The sequence below is a fragment of the Coenobita brevimanus genome, chromosome 105 (genome assembly GCF_032717465.1).
Source record: "Coenobita brevimanus isolate Jiangsu-jjx chromosome 105, ASM3271746v2, whole genome shotgun sequence".
Taxonomy (NCBI): domain Eukaryota; kingdom Metazoa; phylum Arthropoda; class Malacostraca; order Decapoda; family Coenobitidae; genus Coenobita; species Coenobita brevimanus.
In genome coordinates, this window is record NC_137058.1 from 27,625,521 (window position 1) to 27,648,025 (window position 22,505).

Genomic DNA, 22,505 nt, shown 5'->3' on the forward strand with positions numbered 1-22,505 from the left:
TATTATTATTATTATTATCATTATCATCAATATTATCATTATTCCTCTTCGTCCTCCTCTGGGGATCTTATAACCTCGCAAATCAACCCTATTCACAAACAAACTGCCTCAAAGTTGCAATATATGGCAGTTTTAAGTTTGAGAGAAAAATGGAGACGGTAAAGTTGGATTCCTTTCCTATCTCGTGAGGTCTGTGTGGGTACGTTTTCTATGCGGGGTCATTATTGAGAGTGGTGGGGGGACTCACCTAAAAATATATATCTTGTTTAATCTTTATATCTTGGGGAAGGAGTCAGCTGTGTTACTTCTCTTTTTTTTACTGTGTGTGTGTGTGTGTGTGTGTGTGTGTGTGTGTGTGTGTGAGAGAGAGAGAGAGAGAGAGAGAGAGAGAGAGAGAGATTAACCCTTTCAGTACGACGATATCTTTTCACCTGAACCTTAAAATGCCAGGTACAGGAGTGAATTAGCTTACTTTCTTTATTTTCCTTTCCATTTATCATTATTTTTGACTTGCCCCTTCCCAACCTCCTCAGGGCACCACCACCACAGTACTGACTTCCCGTGAATGTCCCATCATCTATCCTGATCCCAACCCACCCTATCCACCACCATCCCAACCCATCCTACCCATCACCATCCCACCCACCATCATCCCAACCCATCCTACCCATCACCATCCCACCCACCATCATTCCAACCCACCGTACCCATCACCATCCCATCCCACCCACCATCATCCCAACCCATCCCATCCACCACCATTCCACCAACCACCATCCCTTCCCCTCCCACCCACCATCCCACCCACGATCACTTCCATCCCAACCAACCGTACCCATCACCATTCCACCCACCATCATCCCAACCCATCCAACCCACCATCATCCCAACCCACACTACCCACCACCACCCCATCCCACCCACTATCCCAACTCATCTTACCCACCACCATCCCACCCACTATCCCAACTCATCTTACCCACCACCATCCCAACCCATCCCACCCACCACCATCCCAACCCATCCCACCCACCACCATCCCAACCCATCCCACCCAGCACCATCATCCCAACCCATCCCACCCAGCACCATCATCCCAACCCATCCCACCCACCACCATCCCACCCAACACCATCATACCAACCCATCTCACCTACCACCAGCCCACCCACCACCATCCCAACCCATCCCACCCACCACCATATCATCCCAACCCATCCCAACGCATTTCCCTTCTGATGTAGCGATTATTATAACGACTATCGCAAATGGCAGCCAATTAACCCATAAAGCCTTTATTTACTGTTATAATCAAATGTTATTAAAAACGGATGATCTTTTGGCTTGGGATATATATAATTTTTTTTTTCGAAATTGGGGGGGAGGGGTTATAGAGCCACTGGTATTTTCTTTCACTACGAGTTGTCAAATACGGAAGCTCCCTGGCACTTGTTCCTTAGCGATTTATTTTTGGATACGGCTAATATAAATCTTTTTTATGCTGAGTATGGTGGTATTTGAATGATTTATATGGCACGGAAGAGGACAGTGAGTAATAAGCGAAATAAATCGCTTAGGAAGAGGTGTTAGGGAGCTTCCTTAACCAACGAGAATACGGACTCACATACACACACACACACACACACACACACACACACACAAAGATATATATTTACAAACGCCAGATCATAACACCGATCAGGTTTGAGATCACATTGACGCCATGCTCAAATTCTAGCCCTGACTGAGAACTACCCTATAATCAATCTATCAATCAAGTCATCAATCAATCACTATTCTTGGAGATATATATATGGTACAATTGCGGTTCTGTACTTACAATTCTCTAAGTTCGGCACGACATGAAGGGAACTTACCTGGAAAAATATTTATAAATAGTCAGTATGTGAAATATGCTATCATGAATTTACATCAACATAATAATAATAATAATAATAATAATAATAACAATAGTAACTGGTGGTGGTGGTGGTAGTAGTAGTAGTAGTAGAAGTAGCAGTAGTAGTAGTAGTAGTAGTAGCAACAGTAATAATAAAAACAATAACAATCCACATGATGTTATTACCTATTATAACCTTTTATCAGAAAAATAAAAATCAGCTAATTCTAATAATAATAATAATAATAATAATAACCCACAACAATAACCTTACCACAAAACCACTTAAGATAATCGGGAATTAATTAAATCCAGGTTATTACCCAGAATTGTTGGGATTAAAGCTGCCTCTCTCTCTCTCTCTCTCTGCTTATTACCTACACGATTCTGTCTGTCTATCTGTCTCATTATCCCCTTTTTAACTGCCCATCTCTCTCTCTCTCTCTCCTAATTAGCTCCCTGACTGCACTTATCTCCGACTCATTTCCTATTTAATTTCACTAACAGATTTATTCTCTCTAACAAACCAACTAACACACCAAATACCCTCTTCTATAGTTCATTTACTCTAAGTTGGCAAAAAAGAAAATAATGACCAAGCCAATAAAGAAAAGAATAATCAATAAACAAAATAAGTAAAGGAAAACAATAAGCAAAATAATCAATCAATCAGTAATTTCCTGTGGCAGCCCACGGGATGCATAGGGCCTCGATGAACTCTCTCCACCAATACTTATCTTCTGCCATCTCCTTCATGTCCCACCAACACTCCTCTCCCGCTTCTCTTTTCATGGTCCTCAACCAGGTTTCCCTCGGCCTACCTCTGCATCTTCTTCCTCTAGCAGTCCACTCTGGCAAATCCTGCATTAAACTGCCTTCTTTTCTGTATATGTGCCCCAGCCATTTCCAGCGAGACAATCTCACATATTCATTAACTGGTTCCACTCTCGTAATATCCCTTACTCTTTCATTTGTAACTCTGTCTTGCCACTTTATCCCAAGAATCCTTCTCAGTATTTTATTCTCAAATCCTAATACTTTCTGATCTGTTGCAATTGTACTGTACCATGATTCATGCCCGTAAATTAAAATTGGCCTAACCATGGACTGGTAAATTTTCACTTTAGTATGTACCGAAAGCATATTATTATTCCAAACAGATTTCAACATTCCAACAGCTCGCCAAGCCTGTCTAATCCTCTCCTCAGTTTCATTGTTTAATGATCCATTAGATGATACAATCGTTCCCAGATATTTAAAGTTTTCTACATTCTTCACCACATTTATTCCCAATTACACAATCGATTTGGTTCTCCACGTTCATATTAATAATTTCAGTCTTTCCACAATTTATTACCAATCCCACTTTTTCCCCTTCCTCCACCAGACAATCAAGCACCCTCTGCATCTCGTAAATACTTCCGCAAATCAGCACAATATCATCACCATAGTCCAAATCCATCAGCCTCTTATTTTCTTTCCAGTTAATTCCTGCACCTGTTCTCCTTACAACCTTTCTCATAACATAATCCATAACCAAAACAAACAACAATGGCGAAAGAACTCCTCCTTGAATCACTCCTGACCTAACTTCAAATGGATTACTCAAAGAACCACCCACCATTACCTTACAAAATGTACCTTCATGCAGGCTTCTAATAATATTTACAAATAATCAATGAGCAAAAAACAAAACAAAACAAAATCTGAACTCTTCCTGTACTTACGACGGATAAAGAAAACGAAAATCAAAACAACAATCACACCCATAAGAAAAAACAATAAGGAAAACAATAAGGAAAAGAATCACACACACACACACACACACCAGCTGTTCCATGGCCACCCTCAATATTCCTTAGGAGGATGCACGGCGACAAGATATTAAATTTTCAAGGTAATGCAGGAATCTTGCAGAGACAGTGAGAAGATGCAGGAAATTCAAGGATTAAAAAAAAAAACAATGGCAGTGGAAAAAAGGGCGAAGAAAAGCGGAAAAGTTGCAGGAAAACCTTTAAGAAAACTTTAAGGCACGTACTCCTGTCGGGCATGGAAGCTCCCTAACACCTCTTCCACTGCGATTTATTTTTGGATGTGGCTGGTTAATATCCTTGTGTACGTTATTTATGAAGCGTATGGCGATGTTTGAAGGGTTTCTATAGGAGAATAGGACAGTCAGGTGTAGTAAGCAGAATTAATCGCTTAGGAAAAGGTGTTAGGGAGCTTCCTGAACGGACGAGATGAGCGAGAAGAACGCAACGAGAGGGGGAAATATTGCACTGTGCTGATGGAAGCTTGAAGGATAATGCAGAACTGTTGCACAAAAATAAGAAAAAGAATTGCAAGAAAATAAGGATGTTGAAGAAAAAGGAGTTATCTTGGAGGAAACTATGTTTGTTAACAGAAATAAAAAGTGAAAGATAAAGAAACTGCAAAACTGAAAGATGTACTGGAGTGAAAGTAGATATGAAAAGATTTTAATTTTTTGATAAAACTAGGACTGTCAAAGGGTACGACTACACGTATATGAAGATCAAGGATGTTGCAATACTGAAGGACGAAGAAGCCTAAAAAGAAAAAGAAAGAAAACCGCAAAAAAGTCACAATTCTCAACATTCTTTCTTACCGACTAATGGTTAAAAAAAAAGTATATGTGAAAAAAACTGAAACATAAAGGCAAAATCTGCACCAAGGATGTTGAAAAAAGAAAAAGCTCATCACTCTTTCTTACCAATCAGTGATGGAAAAAGATATATTAAAAAATGAAAAACGGGACATCAAACTGTATCAAGGAACTTGCTAAAAAAAAAAAAAATCATCCTTCTTTCGTCCCATAAATGAAAAAAAAATAATCATCACTCATTTACGCATTAATGATGAAAAAACAAAAAGTATGGGTAAAAAAAAAAAAACGACAAAAACACGACATATTAAACAAAGAAAAAATCATCACTTTTTCTTACCAATTAATGATGGAAAATTTCCATATGTGAAATGATGAAAAAACAAGTCAAAATTTGTACCATTTAATTAAAAAAAAAAAAAAAAACTCACCACTCGTCTTTCTTAACCATTAATGATGAAAAAATACAGAAGTCTACAGTATGTGAAAAAAGGCAAAATTTTAAGTTCTATCTATCTATTTATCTATCTATTGCCAGACGCCTCAATCCCGTTTGGGGTGGCCACAAACAAATCGCCTGCAAGTCGCCCTGTCCCCCGCCATTTCACTCCCCTGCTCCCAACTCACACCCCCCTCTCTCATATACCTCTCCACCCCATCTCTCCATCTCATCCTCGGCCTCCCCCTCCCTCTTTCCCCCTCCATTTTAAGTTCCAAAAAAAAAAAAATATATATATATAGCACTCAACCTTCTTTCCTTACCACAAATACTTAGGAAATAAAAAGTATATGTGAAAAAAAAAGAAAAAAAGAAGAAAATTTGTAACAAGGAAGAGGGGGGGGGGTTTCGATCGGAAGGGAAAAAAGTTAGACTAGAAAAATAAAACATAGATTGGAAAGAAAAATTCGCCGGGGAAGACTGGTTAACTTTCTGGGTAAAAAAAAAAAAAAAAAAAAAAAAAAAAAAAAAAAAAAAAAAAAAAAAAAAAAAAAAAAAAAAAGGGGGGCTTCTCGAGGGAATAATATCTGAGGGCGCTATCGAAATAAATTATAATTCTTTCTCGACGGAATATCTGAGGGTGCTAACGAAATGAAAATAATAATAATAATAATAATAATAATAACTGTGGTAGAGATAATAAAGACGTTTGCTGGTACTATAAATAGAACTCATTATGGTTTGATGTGATATAGAGCTCAGGTGTTGGAGGAAATAAAATACTATCTATCTCTCTATTGCCAGACGCCTTAATCTCGTACGGGTTGGCCACAAACAAATCGCCTCCACGTCGTCCTGTCCCCCGCCATCTCACTGCCCTGCTCCCAACTCACACCCAAATGTAGAAAAGAAAACTAGAGGCCCCCCAAGGAATGAACAACACCAGCCCTGAGCCGATGCATATCTAGCGCGGCTCGGAATATGACCTTGACCTTGACCTACTTTCACCAATTTGGAGCTCGTCCGAGATTTTCTTCCCTACCACACACCTGTAAAATTCTGTGACATCTTGAGCGGTTGCGAAGTTATCATGGTAACAGACACACACACAGACAGACAAACTGAAAACAATACCAGCATCGCTATCGGGGCTGGCAATAAAGACGTTTGTTGGTAGTATAAATAGAATTCTTTGGAGATAATTGAAGTAAGGTGCTTAGATGGTGAAAATATAATTCTTTCAAGCTGGAAAGGAAAAAAATTAATTGGTGTAAGTAATGATTAAAGTCTCTGATGGAAGCGTGAGTCACAGTCTTTGATGGAGGCGAAAATAAAATCTTTTGGTGAGGCGGCAAAAAATGCACTGAAAAATAATAACAAACATAATACAACGCTAACGGAAGCCCCCCCCCTTCCCCAAAAAAAGAAAGAAAAAAAGAAAATTCCGGAAGTAGAACATACAGTATTTTATCCACCGATGGCTACTTAGGAACAGGTGTTAGGAAGGTAATAACTAGAATAAATAGCTTAGGAAGAGGTGTTAGGGAGCGAATAACTAAAATATATCGCTTAGGAAGAGGTGTTAGGGAGATAATAACTAGAATAAATAGCTTAGGAAGAGGTGTTAGGGAGCGAATAACTAAAATATATCGCTTCGGATGAGGTGTTGGGGAGGTAATAACTAAAATAAATCCCCTAGGAAGAGGTGTTAGGGAGGTAATAACTAAAATCCCCTAGGAAGAGGTGTTAGAGTGGTAATAACCAAAATAAATCCCTTAGGAAGAGGTGTTAGGGAGGTAATACCTAAAATAAATCGCTAAGGAAGTGGTGTAAGGGAGCTACCTTAACTGAAAAAATACGGGCCAAAGTCTTCACTCCTTCAGTACGAGGCCCTTTACTTAGATGAATAAAATCGTCTGGAGTAGAGAGAGAGAGAGAGAGAGAAAGAGTGTGTGTGTGTGTGTGTGTGAGAGAGAGAGAGAGAGAGAGAGAGAGAAAGAGTGTGTGTGTGTGTGTGTGTGTGTGTGTGTGTGTGTGTGTGTGTGTGTGTGTGTGAGAGAGAGAGAGAGAGAGAGAGAGAGAGAGAGAGAGAGAGAGAGAGAGAGAGAGAGAGAGACTACCTCACAACGCAGGTCACTTTTTAATCCCATTTCTTCCGCAGATTTTACTGGAGTCCAGAATTTTTGTTTTTTCGGTACATTTTTTGGTGTGTGTGTGTGTGCCTGTTTTTTCAGGGTTCTGTGTGTATATTTCTCCCAACTCTCTCTGTCTGTCTGTCTGTCTGTCTGTCTCTCCCTCTCTCTCACTTCGCTTTTTCAGTACAGTTGTCTTCTATTTGCCTAAACACACACACACACACACACACACACACACACACACACACACACACACACACACACACACACACCTATCTCTATCTCTCTCTCACACACACACACACACCTATCTCTCTCTCACACACATTCTCTCTCTCTCTCTCCATCACTTTCCCCCAGTCTCCTCCCTTCCTGCCTTCTCATTTCTCTTTCCAAGGTCCTCTTTCACTGTGTGTGTGTGTGTGTGTGTGTGTGTGTGTGTGTGTGTGTGTGTGTGTGTGTGAGAGAGAGAGAGAGAGAGAGAGAGAGAGAGAGATTGTTTCATTCTTCCCAATCCTCCACTTTTATTGTAATTCTTTGTACTTGTCAGTAGTTGTTTCTCTTTGTTTTTCGTCCTGTTAAATTCTGTTACGTTTTTCTGTACTTTCAACTACGAAGCCGTTTTTGTCTTTCATTTTTTTTCTAGTGCTGTCTCTCATCTTTTCGCCTGCCTTTTTTATCTTGTTTTTCCTCTTCCTGTCTTTTCTCCTGCAGTCTTTTTTTCTTCCAGTCTTTTCTCTTGCTGTCTTTTTTCTTCCAGTCTTTTCTCTTGCTGTCTTTTTTGTTCCAGGCTTTTCTCCTGCAGTCTTTTTTTCTTCCAGTCTTTTCTCTTGCTGTCTTTTACTTCCTCCTGTCTTTTCTCCTGTCGTCTTTTTTCTTCCTCCTGTCTTCTCCCACAGTCTTCTTTCCTTACTGCCTTTTCTTCTGTTGTCTTTTTTCTCCCTCCTGTCATTTGTCCAGCTGTCTTTTTTTCCCTCCTGTCTTTCCTCCAGCCGCCTTTTTTCTTCTTCTCTTTTCTCCTACCTTTTTTCCTTCCTGTCTTTTCTCCTATCTATTTTTCCGCTGCCTTTTCTCCTGTCTGTTTTCCAGCTCTCTTTCCCCTTTTTGTCTTTTCTCAGGAAGTTTTCTCTCTTCCTGTCGTTTCCTCTTTCGCCTGCTGTCTTTTCTGTCTTTTTTCTCCTCCTGACTTTTCCGTCACGCTCTCTCTATCCCTCATTCTGAAATTAATCTTGACTTCGTGACTCTCTCGCTCTCCCTCTCTCTCTCGCTGCTTATAATTAACTTTTACTTCGCACCTAAACATTCCCACACACACTCTGTAACTCCTCTCTCTCTCTCTCTCCTAACTGTTCTTTCCTAAACTTTCCTCCTCCTCCTTTTCCATCTCCCTCTGCTCTTTTTTTCTTCCTCGTCTTTCGCTCCTCTTCTGCTCACCTTTCCTCCCCCCCTCCTCTTTTTCTGCTGTTTTCCTCCTCCTGTTTCCCTCCTTCCTTATTCTCTAGTCTTTCTTCTCCCATTTTCTTCTTCCTTCTCCTCTTCCTTCATTTTCACTATCCTTTATCTTCTAACATTTCCCCCTCTTTCCTTCCTTCCTTCCTTCCTCCTCTTCCTTTCCGACTCTCCCATCTCTCCTTATCCTTCTTCTCCTCCCATTTCCTTCTCCTCCTCCTCCTTCATTCTCATTTCCTTCCACCTCCATGTTCCTCTTTTCTCTTCGTACTTGTTTCCCCTTCCTTCTTCTCCATCTTCTTTTTCCCTCCTTCTCCCCCTCCCCCTTTCCTTCCTTCTTCCTCCTACTTTCCCTCTTCCCATTTATATTTCCTTTATCATTTTTTCTCTTCATTTCCCCTTTTCTACAAATTCTCTTACTCTTTTTCTCTCTCATCTTTACACATCCATCTTCCTTTACTCTCCTTCCCTCCTCCATCGTTCTTCCCCTAGTTTCTCTCCTTCCTCTTCCTCCTTCTTTCCTCTGTATTTTTCTCTTCCATTTATTCTCTCTCTCTCTCTCATCCTCTTCTTCCTCTTATCTCTTATTTACTCTCCCTTTCCCTCCTTCTCCATTTACTATTTTTTCCCTCTAGTTACCTCTCTCTTCTCTCATTTCCTCCTCCTCCTCCTCCCCAGTTGCCAGTAACTCCTCCTCCCTCACTACAGACACCTTGGCGCCTCTCTCTCTCTCTCTCTCTCTGTTCTCTACTTTTCCTTCTACTCTCTCTCAATGCCCCTCTCCATCCCTCCCTCCCTTCCTTCCTTCTCAACCTCTCACTGTCACTTCCTCTTTCCTTCTCTCTCTCATCCTTCCTACCTCTCCCTCCCTGTCCCTTTCCCTCTCCTTCCCTCTTTCTTCCATTACTCCCCCAATCTCTTCTCCTCCCTTTCCATACTTCCTTCTCTCCCAACCTTCACTCTTACCTCCCTCTCTCCCTCCCCTTCCCACTCTCTCTTTTATCCTTTCTTCCTTCCTCCTCCTCCCTTTCCTTCCCTACCTCGTTCCTTCTCCCTCCCTCCCTTTCAGCACGAACCACCTCCCCTCTCGAGTCCATCCACCTCTCTCTCTCATTGCACACTTGACCTTTCCCCTTTATATTATTTCTCTCATATGACCTACACTTAATCCTCTTTACTCCTCATATACTCTCTCTCTCTCATCTTCCCCTCCATTTCGACCTTCAATCTTCCTTTATACTTCATGTTTCTCCTTTCATCTCTCTCTCCTCTCTCTCTCTTTAATAACTCCTTGTCTTCCTCTTCCTCTTTATCCTTCCTCTTTACACGTTCCCTCTACTCTTTTCTCTCTTTCCCTTTCTCTAGTATCTTTATTTTCTTTCATAATTCTACCTCTTATTTCTTTCCCTTCTCTGTCTCTATTTCATGTCTGCTGTTTGTCACCTATATTTCCAGATTCTCCCCCCCCATCTCTCTCTCTCTCTCTCTCTCTCTCTCTCTCTCTCTCTCTCTCTCCTGGGGAAGGTCCTCGTAGTAGGAAAAAATCAATGAAAGTGGTGATAAGTAGGCGTGTACTGGACAGGAGAGAGAGAGAGAGAGAGAGAGAGAGAGAGAGAGAGAGAGTTGGGAGGTGAGCTTACATAAAAGTTATATTATAGAGAAAGTGGCTCACTCAATATCCAAAAAGGGCTCTCGTACTGAAGGGGTTAATGAGGGCTGAGTCTAACCCCCTTAAGGTCGGAAAAAAAGCGTCTCCACAGCTGAATAAAATCGTCTGGAGGCAGCAGGGATAAAATAAGTGAAACCCTCGAGGGGAGGGGGTTGAGAGAGACTTCAAGGGGGTTAGCTGAAGCCTCCATCAACCCCCCCACCCTCTCAACCCCTTCATTACGGCGATGTGCATTAATAATTTACTCAAGCCTCTAGTAGACGATTTTTTTTTTCATTCAGCTTAAGGTAGGATCTGTAGGAGTGAAAGGCTGAGTTAAGGACGTACCTAACCCATGCAGTAAAAAAGAAAAAAGACAAGAAAAAGAGAGAGAGAGAAAAAAAGGGTGTTATCTAGCAATAGAAAAAAAAAAAAAGGAAAGAAAGAAAAAGTGTCGAGATGGAGAAAACAAGAAAAATAGTGTTGTCTCGATTTGATTAAAAAAAAAAATATATTGTCTCGAGAAAGTTAAAAAAAAAAAAAAAAAAAAAAAAAAAAAAAAATTTGTATTGGGAAACAAAAGAAAGTGTTGTCCCGAGATGGCCAAAAGAAAAAAAAGTAATGTCTGAAGAGGGCAAAAAAAAAAAAAAAAAAAAAAAAAAAAAAAAAAAAAAAGTCTCGACGGAAAAAAAAAAAAGTGTTGTCTCGAGAGGAAAAAAAAAAAAAAAAGGTCTCGAGAAAAAAAAAATTATCTCGAGATGACAAAAAAAGTGGTCTCGAAAAAAAAAAAAAAAAAAAAAAAAAAAAAAAAAAACTCGCTGAACTGAAGGACATTAAATTATCAAATCGTCTGTTCGGGAATCAGAATCATTGTAAAAAGGGGGGAGGGGGGTTAGAAACAAGGCCATAGGAGGCTTCGTAGCACATTTACCTTTGCGATTTATTTTATATATTACACCCTAGATGTCTCCACAATGTTATTTTTATCATTTAATTATCGGCCAAGTTGGCATCAATAACATAAGTGACGGTACTGAAAGGTGGTGTGCAAAATAAATCACCTAAGAAAATGTGTTAAGGAATCTGCAATGGAACTTACACTACAGCCTAATATTTGATCTCGGGTCCGACTATCCAGCACCGCCCTGCCTTACCACTACGTCTGGCTATTGTATTCCATCTATCACCACACAGTGTTCAGTCAGGCACTTACTGGAGGGCTGTGTGTGTGTGTGTGTGTGTGTGTGTGTGTGTGTGTGTGTGTGTGTCCAGAAGTCGTTACTGAGGAGGGAGACAGACAATTATCAGACATAAATAAATAGATAAAGAGGCAGACAGACAGGCAGACAGATACAGCCAGACAGACAGAGAGACAGATAAATAGACAGATAGATACACCGAACGATAGATAAACTGGTACAGGTTGATAGTGCTACCTGGACACCGAGGGGGAGAGACCTGTCAAAGATTCCAGAGGTTAAGATGAGCTTTCTGGGAGCTGGAAGTGAGCTGGAAGTGAGCTGAGAATCACAGATGGCGTGAGAATCAAGCTCTATAGACAGGGAGGTCCGAATATTGCGCTTCTCGATTTTGCGTCTTGCGGGGATGGCTCGGCCTGCTGGTGTGGGAAGCGCTGTTTTGGTGACTTCGTGAAATTACTAAACACTGGTGCCCTACAGGGATGCCTTCACGTGGTGGCACCTTTTAACCCGAGCTGCTCAACTACCCGGCTATACAAACGTCCCTCATCTACTTCCCTATCCCCCGACATGAGGATGGCAGACCGCACCATCTCTGTGTACAGTGATTCATTTGGGATATCATATTTGGATCAAGTGTTATGGTGCAGTGCGTTTGCGCTAACTAGAAAAATATCTCTACCCCTATTCAGCTCAGAGGATTTATTTGACTACTGTGTGTGTGTGTGTGTGTGTGTGTGTGTGTGTGTGTGTGTGTGTGTGTGTGTGAGAGAGAGAGAGAGAGAGAGAGAGAGAGACCAGTAAACAAACAACAAATAAACACAGGGTGATAAACAATAACATGTCAATAAACAACACACAAGAATACAAACAAAACAACCAAGAGCGTATTAATTATGAGTAAACAGCAAACATCAACAAATAAACATAGGATGATAAACAATAAACAGGAGGATAAACAATAAACAAGAGTATAAACAAAGAAGATGGCGGTCCTTTTATCCTAACAGGGTCAACTCTCTCGCGTGCGTGTGGGGAGGGGAGGGGAAAGAGGGGAGAGGATGGGAGGGGAAAGAGGGGAGGGTATGGGAGAAGGGGAGGGGAAAGGGAGAAGAGAGTGTATAAAAGAGAAGTGGCAACAATGATGAAGGGAAATGAGGCGATAAAAGAAGAGAGGGAGGAAGAAAGGAGACGAGGAGGGAAGAAGGGAAAGGGGAGGGGAGGAGAGGGGAGGGAAAGTAAGGAGAGAGGAGAAGAGAAAAGAAGGTGAGGAGGGGGCAGACTAGTGGGGAAACTGGAAGAGAGGGGGGAATAGAAGGGGAAGAGAGGTGAGAAGATGAGAAGAGAAAGAGAGCTTAGAGAAAAGAGAGGGATTGAAGGAGATAAAATTCAAGAAAGGAAAAGAGGTGAAATAAGATGAACGAAGGGAATAAGAAGCGAAGAGAGGGAGAGTATGGAGAACAGAGAAGAAGGGGAGGAAGGGGAAGGATTAGCAGGGAAGGAGAGAGAGGGAGAGAGGAGAGGGGAGAGGAGGGAGTGGAGGAAAGATGAAAAAAGAAATGACTATAGGACAAGGGGGGAAGAGAGTGGGAAAGGCAACAGGAAAGGAAGTGACAGGAAAATGAAAAGAGAAAGAATATAGATGAATAAGAGAAGAAGAGAGGAGAGAGAGCGGGAAAGATATGAAAAAGAGAAGAGAAGAGAGGAGAGGAGAGGAGAGAGAGGAGAGGCGAGGGAGAGAGAAAAAGGGGAGAGGAGAGGAAGGAAAGGAGAAGAGGGGGTAGGGAAAGTATAGTAACCTCATTAATATACGCATTACTCTCCCCCTCCCTCCCTCTCTCTCTCTCTTTCTCTCTCAGTCATTCCCTTATCATCTCTTATCAGGTCCCTGTCAAGAGATAAACAGGGGAGAGAGAGAGAGAGAGAGAGAGAGAGAGAGAGAGAGAGAGAGAGAGAGAGAGAGAGAGAGAGTGTGTGTTTGCTTTCGAGAGTGTTGTAGGTTTACAAAAGAATGTGTGTGTGTGTGTGTGTGTGTGTGTGTGTGTGTGTGTGTGTGTGTGTGTGTGTGTGTGTGTGTGTGTGTGTGTGTGTGTGTGTGTGTGTGTGTGTGTGTGTGTGTGTGTGTGTGTGTGTGTGTGTGTGTGTGTGTGTGTGTGTGTGTGAGAGAGAGAGAGAGAGAATAAGCTCTCATCAATATGCTCAGACTTAAATACTTTTCACTGCTGTTAGTCATCCACTGAACACACACACACACACACACACACACACACATCATTTCCCCCCAACCCACACATATAAAAAAATCTTCATACATTTTCCTACATAAATTCTCACACATTCACAGCAGTTTACATTTATCTGGCAAAAGGCATCCTAATTACACTTACAAATAATTTAGTGACCCAATTAGCGTCCATACTACCTAAACACACGTGATATAATTCGATTAGTTTCATCTCATATTGTCCTCGCTAATAACTGATGTAATTACATGGCTTTACAAATTACAGTGATGATGAAGGTAGTCTGTTTTAACCGTCACATGATTGGGATAACTCAGGTCATTAATCTATCTGTATCTATCTACTGCCAGACGCCTTAATCCCGTAACGGGTGGCCATAAACAAATCGCCTTCATGTCGCCCTGCCCCCTGCCATTTCGCTGCCCTCCCCCCAGCTCGCACACCCCTCTCTCCTTTGCCTCTCCACTCCATCCCTCCATCTCATTCTCGGTCTCCCCCTCCCTCGCCCCCCTTCCACCTCGCTCACATACACTCTCCTCGTTAGTCTCTCGCTCTCCATCCTCTCAACATGGCCAAAACAATTCATACTAATCCCACATGTTTTTTTGAAGCTGAGAATGAAAGGAAGATTTTATAGGTTATTACTGTCACTATTAACCCTTTCATGGTACGGGTAACTCTAGTCCTCTCTTTCAATACAGACGATTTTATTCAGGCTGACAGTGGGTTATAGAGGTCTAAAGCATAAGGAGGCTCCCTAACACCTCTTCCTTAGTGATTTATTTTTCCACAACGATGGTTAACATAGTTTGGTACTTCATCTAAGCAGAGTATGGCGATGGCTGACAGACATAATACAGAAAAGGACATTAAGGTGCAAAAAGCAAAATAAATCGCTAAGGAAAGGGTGTTACGGTGTTTCCTTAACTGACGAGAATATATTAAATTGAAATTATTGGAGGATGTGAAAGAAAGGAAATAAATAGGATAGAATCTTTTATCTTTACGGAAATTAGTAAATACAGCGGATGTGTTAGGAGCGACTCTCTGTCTGTCTGTCTGTCTCTCATCTATCAACAGAAAAAATTATATGAGCTGGATATGACAAATCTCTCTCTCTCTCTCTCTCTCTCTCAAACACAGAGAAAGGAAACGCATGTGGGCAAACAAGGGCGATGGAACATGAGAATAAGGCATGAAAGGGTTAAGTGAGAGAAAGAAAGAAACCGAAGATATGAGTGGCCGGAGAGGACAGGTAGATAGATGGACAGACAGACAAACGGATATACAGAGAGAGAGAGAGAGAGAGAGAGAGAGAGAGTTTCTACCCAATACACACACTTGTAGCAGGACTCTTGTCTACCTTCTCTTTCACCACTCTGTTGTTCTTCTGTAGATGCTCTCTCCCCAAACGATTTTCCTTTTCTTCCTTTTCCTTTGTCCTCGTTCCTTTTCAGTGCAAGCGGTGTATTGGTTAGCACATGAAACTCGCAACTGGAAGAACTGGAGGTCGATTGAGTATAGAGCACAGTTTTTTTTTTTTATCTTCCTTGTTCCTGCTCACCCAGAAGTACATCCAGGGACCTTTACGTAACAATGACTACTGCGGTTCGTATTCTAGGGGAAAAATGAGTCTCAGCACAAAATGATAACGCTGGTGCAGTCAACTATAGAGAAGTTCGTCATAAGTTTCCTGATGATGATATTCACTCCCCCCCCCCATTCCCAGGCTTGTTGTTGTTGTTTCGTTTTGTTGTTTTCTTGTATTTTTTTTTTTTTCTCACTTTTCTACCAGATAAATACTTCGACCGTCCCACACGGTTAATTCTACGGTCTTCGTCAGCTCTGTCACACAATTTCACAGAGCATGTACCTCCAGCAACGCCAATAAAACTACTTCCTGCATCCTGATCCGTACCCACCTCAAAATATATTCAGCTCTTCCTTGACCAGCTGCCCACCTATCCACGAAATATCACTCGAATCATTAACAACTTTGAGATCATTTCTACACAGACAGACAAACAAACAGATAAGGTGAACGCATAACCTCCTCCAACGTCGCTGGTGGAGGTAAAAACAGATTTCTGGGAGGATATGAAGGACTACAAAAAGAATGATAACACGAGGACTGTGGCCACTCCAAATGATTATACCTAAATTATTATTATTATTATTACTATTATTATTATTATTATACAAGACAGACAGACATTTATCACGGCAGAGGAAACTGGATAAGAAAAAGAGGTATTATTAGTGAAGAAAGAGTACCGAGCATCCCCTGAGAGAAAATGTGAGATGTGACTTGTAGTTATCATGGTACAATATCAGATACAGCACTCTCTCTCTCTCTCCATTAATCGCTTCACACCAACGAACCCATCTCGTATCAACACACACACACACACACACACACACACACACACACACACACACACACACACACACGTACCCAGAAGCCTGAGGAAGCAAATAGAGTGTCCCCAGAGAGATGACAAAAGCAGAATACGAAATGACGTCGGTACATATGAAAGCTTTGTGATTCAAGATTTTAACCATTTTTAGATGAATGTGATCAGATTATTAATATCATCATCACCATCACGAAAATAATCATCATCATCACCACCACCACGAAAATCATCATCATCATCATCACCACGAAAATCATCATCATCATCACCACGAAAATCATCATCACCATCACCACGATAATCATCATCATCATCATCATCACGAAAATCATCATCATCATCACCACGAAAATCATCATCATCATTACCACGAAAATCATCATCATCATCATCATCATCATCAACACGAAAAATCATCACCACAAAAATCATCATCATCATCATTACCACGAAAATCATCATCATCATTACCACGAAAATCATCATCATCACCATGAAAATAATAATCACCATCATCACCACGAAAATCATCATCATCACCACGAAAATCATCATCATCATCATCACCACCACGAAAAATCATCATCATCATCACCACGAAAATCATCATCATCATCACCACGAAAATCCTCATCATCATCACGAAAATCCTCATCACCACCACGAAAATCATCATCATCACCACGAAAATCATCATCATCACCACCACGAAAATCATCATCATCACCACGAAAATCATCATCACCATCATCACCACCACGAAAAATCATCATCATCATCACCACGAAAATCATCATCATCACCACCAGGAAAAATCATCATCATCACCACCACGAAAAATCATCACCACGAAAATCATCATCATCATCATCCTGTCCTTTTTTCCCCTACGTAAGATGGGAAAGAGAAAATATTGAAGTGCCAGAACCACCACCACACCATAATAAAATGAACAGATAAAAGAACATTCAGAAAGACTCAAAGATAATCAATAAGGGAGCATCTTTTGAACTTACATAATATTGAATTCTTCAGAGGCATTTTATCTTTTCTGTGTCAATTAATTTCTAAGAGTAATACGAATTTGAAATGTTACTTAGGAAGTCCCGTGGGTCCAGAAAAGAAGAATTTAAATTTTTGGAACTAATGTAAGAAAAAATCCTTAAGAGATTATTTTTTTCTTTAACTTTCTACCTCCATACTTCCGCACCCTCCCCTCTCTCTCTCTCCACTTACATACCTATTGTTATCTACCTACCTTCTCTCTCTCTCTCTCTCTCTACTTACATAACTACAGTACTGTATCTACCTACCTTCTCTCTCTCTCTCTACCTACCTCCTGTCTATTACAAATCTATCTATATATCTATCTATACGTTCATCTATCCATGTATCTATCTGTCATCTATTTATCTATCTACCCACCTATCACCTCGCTATACATAAAGGCATATATTCCACCTCTAATCCTACCAAAAGACGGGCCAAGTCGAGCCAAAACTGATGCACCTTCTCAGCCATCACATTTTCCACTAAAAATATATCTCTTCAGTTTTAGATAATGATAACGCCTGAATGAAGAATATTAATGGAGTCCTTCTCTCTCTCTCTCTCTTACTCACGCAAGAGATTCACTTACACTATCTTACTTTTTATGTTTCAGTTAACTCCTTCAGTACTATTAAGTATTTCTCCACTTTTCCTCTCTCTCTCTCTCTCTCTCTCATTTAATAAGACCCAGAGTTGAGAAATGTGCTGAGTCATTCCGGGTCCTTTTGTGGCAAACACTTTATAATAGCAGAGAAAGAGAGAGAGAGAGAGAGAGAGAGAGAGAGAGAGTATGTACCCTGTATTGATAAGTACAGGACTACAAAGGTGTGTGTGTGTGTGTGTGTGTGTGTGTGTGTGTGTGTGTGTGTGTGTGTGTGTGTGTGTGTGTGTGTGTGTGTGTGTGTGTGTGTGTGTGTGTGTGTGTGTGTGTGTGTGTGTGGTGACAGTAAGGACACACCCTTTAATACACTTTGATGAGAAAGAGAGAGAGAGAGAGAGAGAGAGAGAGAGAGAGAGAAACCTGAACATGTGTACCAATGTGTGCTCTTCCGTGTATACGTACATAAAAATGATAATAACATTCCTTTGTACTAGCATGTGCACCTACAGTCTGTGTGTGTGTGTGTGTGTGTGTACATAAGTGTGAACAGTGAGTCACTTTATATGTCCGACTGTGTACCTGTGTGTGCGTGTGTACGTATGTCTGTGCGTTATATGTAGCGGGCTCATTTTCCACACATACACAATTTTGCGCACATCAGTGTTCGTGCACGCAGACTGCACGTACAATGAGTAAGAGGACATTAGTAAACACGAAAGCTTGTGTTTTAAAAGCGAGTGAACACGAAGAGCAAACACGATGATGGACTAGTTTGCTTGGATGGGGGGAAGCGGGGGAAAGGAGAGGGGAAAATGAGGAGGGGGAATAGCAGGAGAGGGGAGAATACAGGAAAAGATGGGAATGGGAGGGAAGGGAATGGAAGGGGAGGGGAAGAAGAGAGGGGAGAATAAAGGAAAAGATGGGAATGGAAGGGGAGGGGAAGAAGAGAGGGGAGAATAAAGGAAAAGATGGGAATGGAAGGGAAGGGAAGGGAATGGAAGGGAAGGGGGAGAAGAGAGGGGAACATAAGGAGGGGAGGGTTAAATAAAGGAAGGGATGGAGAAGGAGGGAGGGGAAAATAAAGGAAGGGAATGGAGAGGAGGGGGGATGGAAAGGGAATGGAGAGGAAGGGGAGGGGAGGCATTGGGGAGGAGGGAAGGGAAGGGAAGGCAAGGGAGAGGGAAAATGAAAGGTGGGGGGGGGGGTTCAGGGGGAAGGAGAGAGGTTAGAACAGGGGAATTAGGAGGAGGGACGAGATGTTGAAAGGCTGGAAAAAAAGACCTAAAGTTGAGATGAAGATGATGATGATGATAATTCCTAAAGTTGAGATAATGATGATGATGATGATAACTTAAGATGAGATGAAGATGATGATGATGATAATACCTAAAGTTGAGATAATGATGATGATGATAATATACACCAACAATCCTATCAACGACCAACCCAGTATTTCCTACACTATTCGGCAGAGCATCCAAGATCAGACGCGCCCTGGAGGAGATAATTCTATGCACCCAGACTACACTAAATCATCAGTTGTTAAGAATGCAAGACCACAGTTCAGAGAATTAAATGACCTTCCCACACCACCTGACTGGAGTAGCCTTTCACTACGATGACGACTTTTAACTTGAACACCTTTACCTCTTAAATTATTTCATTCTGTCACAGGGTAATCTCATGCAGTGTAGGGTAATGAAAGGTTGTTACCTATAACCCCTCCAAAAGTCTCTCCTATGCTGCGTGACTCGTCCGGTAGTAGAACGGATACAGTGAAAATGGCGTTCCCGTACTGAAAGAGGCAGACGGCACGCAAGCTGCCTTATAAACTGTTATTCTTTATTAAGATCAACAAACACTCCAGCCGGGTCACCTCAAGCTGACAGCTCACTCACCCCCTTCTCACGGCAATATTTGCTCTACCCAACGCGTACTCATCGAAGTGTTACCACAGTTCACGGACCTACAGCCTTTTCTTTGTCATTTTCCTTCGTCATCTCGTACACTGCTGACATCAAAGGTGCGAGACAGGTACAAAGGGAACCCATTGTTGGTTTGGATATTCCTCATATCCAACCAACTTTTCAATTTCATATACTGTGTGTGTGTGTGTGTGTTTATATATATATATATATATATATATATATATATATATATATATATAGATAGATAGATAGATAGATATATATATATATATATATATATTTATATATATATTTCTTTCTTTATCTTACCTTTGTGTCACTTATTTATTTCGATGCAGAGATCAATAACAATTCTTAGAATTAAAATTAAGAAAAAAAAAGTACAGCTGGCTCTTCAGAGGTAAAAAAGGAAACCCAGCAGACATAAACTTAAGGATAAAGCAGCATACAGGATCACCCACCGTCCTTCTTGTAGTAGAGCAGCTCCACCACCGTCTCCTGCGCCGTGGCCAATGCCTCCCTGAGCTGGTTGAGGGCTGAGGCAGACGTGAGGGGGCCGTGAAGGAAGTCACACAAGCACGGGCGCTGCATCACGTCAGCACGGGAGAAGCCAGACATGCGGCAGAACCCTTCATTGACGAAGATCACACCGCAGTCGTGCTGGGCGTTGGCCACCACGAAGGCCCGGTCTGTTGGAAAAAGGATAGGGAACACGAATTAATAGTCAGCATTTGTATACTAATTATTTTATTACTCCTACCGCCAGACGATGTTATTCAGCTTAGCAACACGAAATGGGGAAACGAATTAGTAGTTGCCAATTATATAGTTTTTTTAATTCCTAATTCTACCTCCAAACGACTTTATTCAGCTTGGGAGAGTCTTATCGAGATTCAGGGATGAGATCGAGCCTACAATGACCTCCTCAGTACTAAGAGTCTGTCCTAAACTAAGTATATTCCTGTGACGTTTGCCTGAGGAGAATGAACAGGTAAATAATTATGTTCTTGCTATTTTCAGACGATTTTACACAGAAAGATTTTTCGACTTGGAGGGTTGGATGCAGCCTTCACTAACCTCTTCTCACTCTTACACTGGGAAAAATGTCAGTCAGCATCAAGAATAAATTATAAAGACATGTGACAGATCCCCCACCACCACGAAGGCCCCGTCTATGAGAAAAAGGAAACAAGATCCACATTTTTAGGTATAACTTTGAATACGAAAAAAAACTAAACAATGTGATATAATATTTCCTCTTTACTACATGTAATAGAGATCTAAGTGTGGAATCTGACCCTAAGGAAAGGGTCAGCTGAATGTAAAACTGCGTGAAATGATAAAATAATAATAATAATAATAATAATAATAATAATAATAAAATAAAAGGGACGACAATTTTGGCCAAGTTAATGTGAAAGAACTGCAGTCAACATTAATTACCCACACCCTCACCGGGGCAATTAAGAAGCCTGAAGAAAATGAGGATATAATTAAGGTGCTATTTTCACCGGAGAGACTCATTAAAAAATAACCATCTTATATATACAGAAAATAGGGTGACGAAAATTAATATGGGAGGGTGATAAAAGAGGCTTGTGTAGGTAATTATATTTTGAGGATAGGGTGTGATGAGTAGGAGGGTGATGTTGTTGATGCTGATGTTGTTGTTGATGTTGTTGTTGATGATACTGTTGTTGTTGATGATGATGTTGTTGATGTTGTTGTTGTTGTTGATGATGATGTTGTTGATGATGATGCTGTTGTTGATGATGATGTTGTTGATGATGATGATGATATTGTTGTTGATGATGATGTTGTTGTTGATGATGATATTGTTGTTGATGATGTTGTTGTTGATGATGTTGTTGTTGATGATGATGATATTGTTGTTGATGATGTTGTTGTTGTTGATGATGATATTGTTGTTGATGATGTTGTTGTTGATGATGTTGTTGTTGATGATGATGATATTGTTGTTGATGTTGTTGTTGTTGTTGATGGTGATATTGTTGTTGATGATCATGTTGTTGTTGTTGATGATATTGTTGTTGATGATGATGATGTTGTTGATGACACTGTTGATGATGATGTTGTTGTTGTTGATGTTCATGTAGTTGATGTTGATGTTGTTGTTGATGTTGATATTGTTGATGCTGCTGATGTTGTTGATGATGTTGTTGTTGTTGATGTTGCTGATGTTATTGTTGTTGCTGCCTCGCCACTGGAGTTGGAGGAGGCTATATATTCACCCCTGTTTGTTTGTCTGTTTGTCCAAAAGGTATCTCAAAAAGTTATGGGTGGATTTCAGTCAAGCTTTGTGGATACGTGGGTCATGGGCCAAGGAAAAATTGATTAGATTTTGATGGTGATCTGAGCTGTCTGGTATAGGCAACGGCGGAGGTATGCGTTCTTTGAGTCCTGTCTAGTTGTTGTTGTTGAGGTGGTGGTGGTGGTTGTGGTGGTAGTGGTGGTTATTGCTCTTGTTCTGTACTTTTGTTGCTGCGTTTTTTTTTGTTTTTTTTTCCCCGCCCCCCCAAGATGTGACTGTTGCTTTTGATGTTGGGGTCATTATTTTTACGGTGGGGTAACTATTCTTCCCGAAAACAAAGTGGAAGGTCTGACGTGGATGACCTAGAAAAAGAATTGTCCGTCCCTCCATCCATCCATCCGTTCTTTCATCCGTCCATCCATCCGTTCTTTCATCCGTCCATCCATCCGTCCTTTCATCCGTCCATCCATCCGTTCTTTCATCCGTCCGTTCGCGCTACCGAGACTAAAGAATTAATAATATCGATTTTGGTGACTGTGGTATCAAATCAATCCTCTCAGGTGACGGTGTGCCCTCCCTCAGTAGTCAGGACGCTCAAATC

The 22,505-nt window shown here is 41.1% G+C and overlaps 1 protein-coding gene across 1 annotated transcript in view; it reads right to left on the minus strand.

Annotated features, from left to right (window-relative positions):
• Nucleotides 1-20,250, minus strand: part of LOC145416279 (uncharacterized) — a 118,795-nt gene extending 98,545 nt beyond the window's left edge. The window contains exon 1 of the mRNA XM_080285277.1: nt 20,094-20,250. Coding sequence (XP_080141403.1) covers nt 20,094-20,250 — 157 coding nt within the window. The remainder of the gene's footprint in view (nt 1-20,093) is intronic.
• Nucleotides 20,251-22,505: the final 2,255 nt, after the last annotated feature.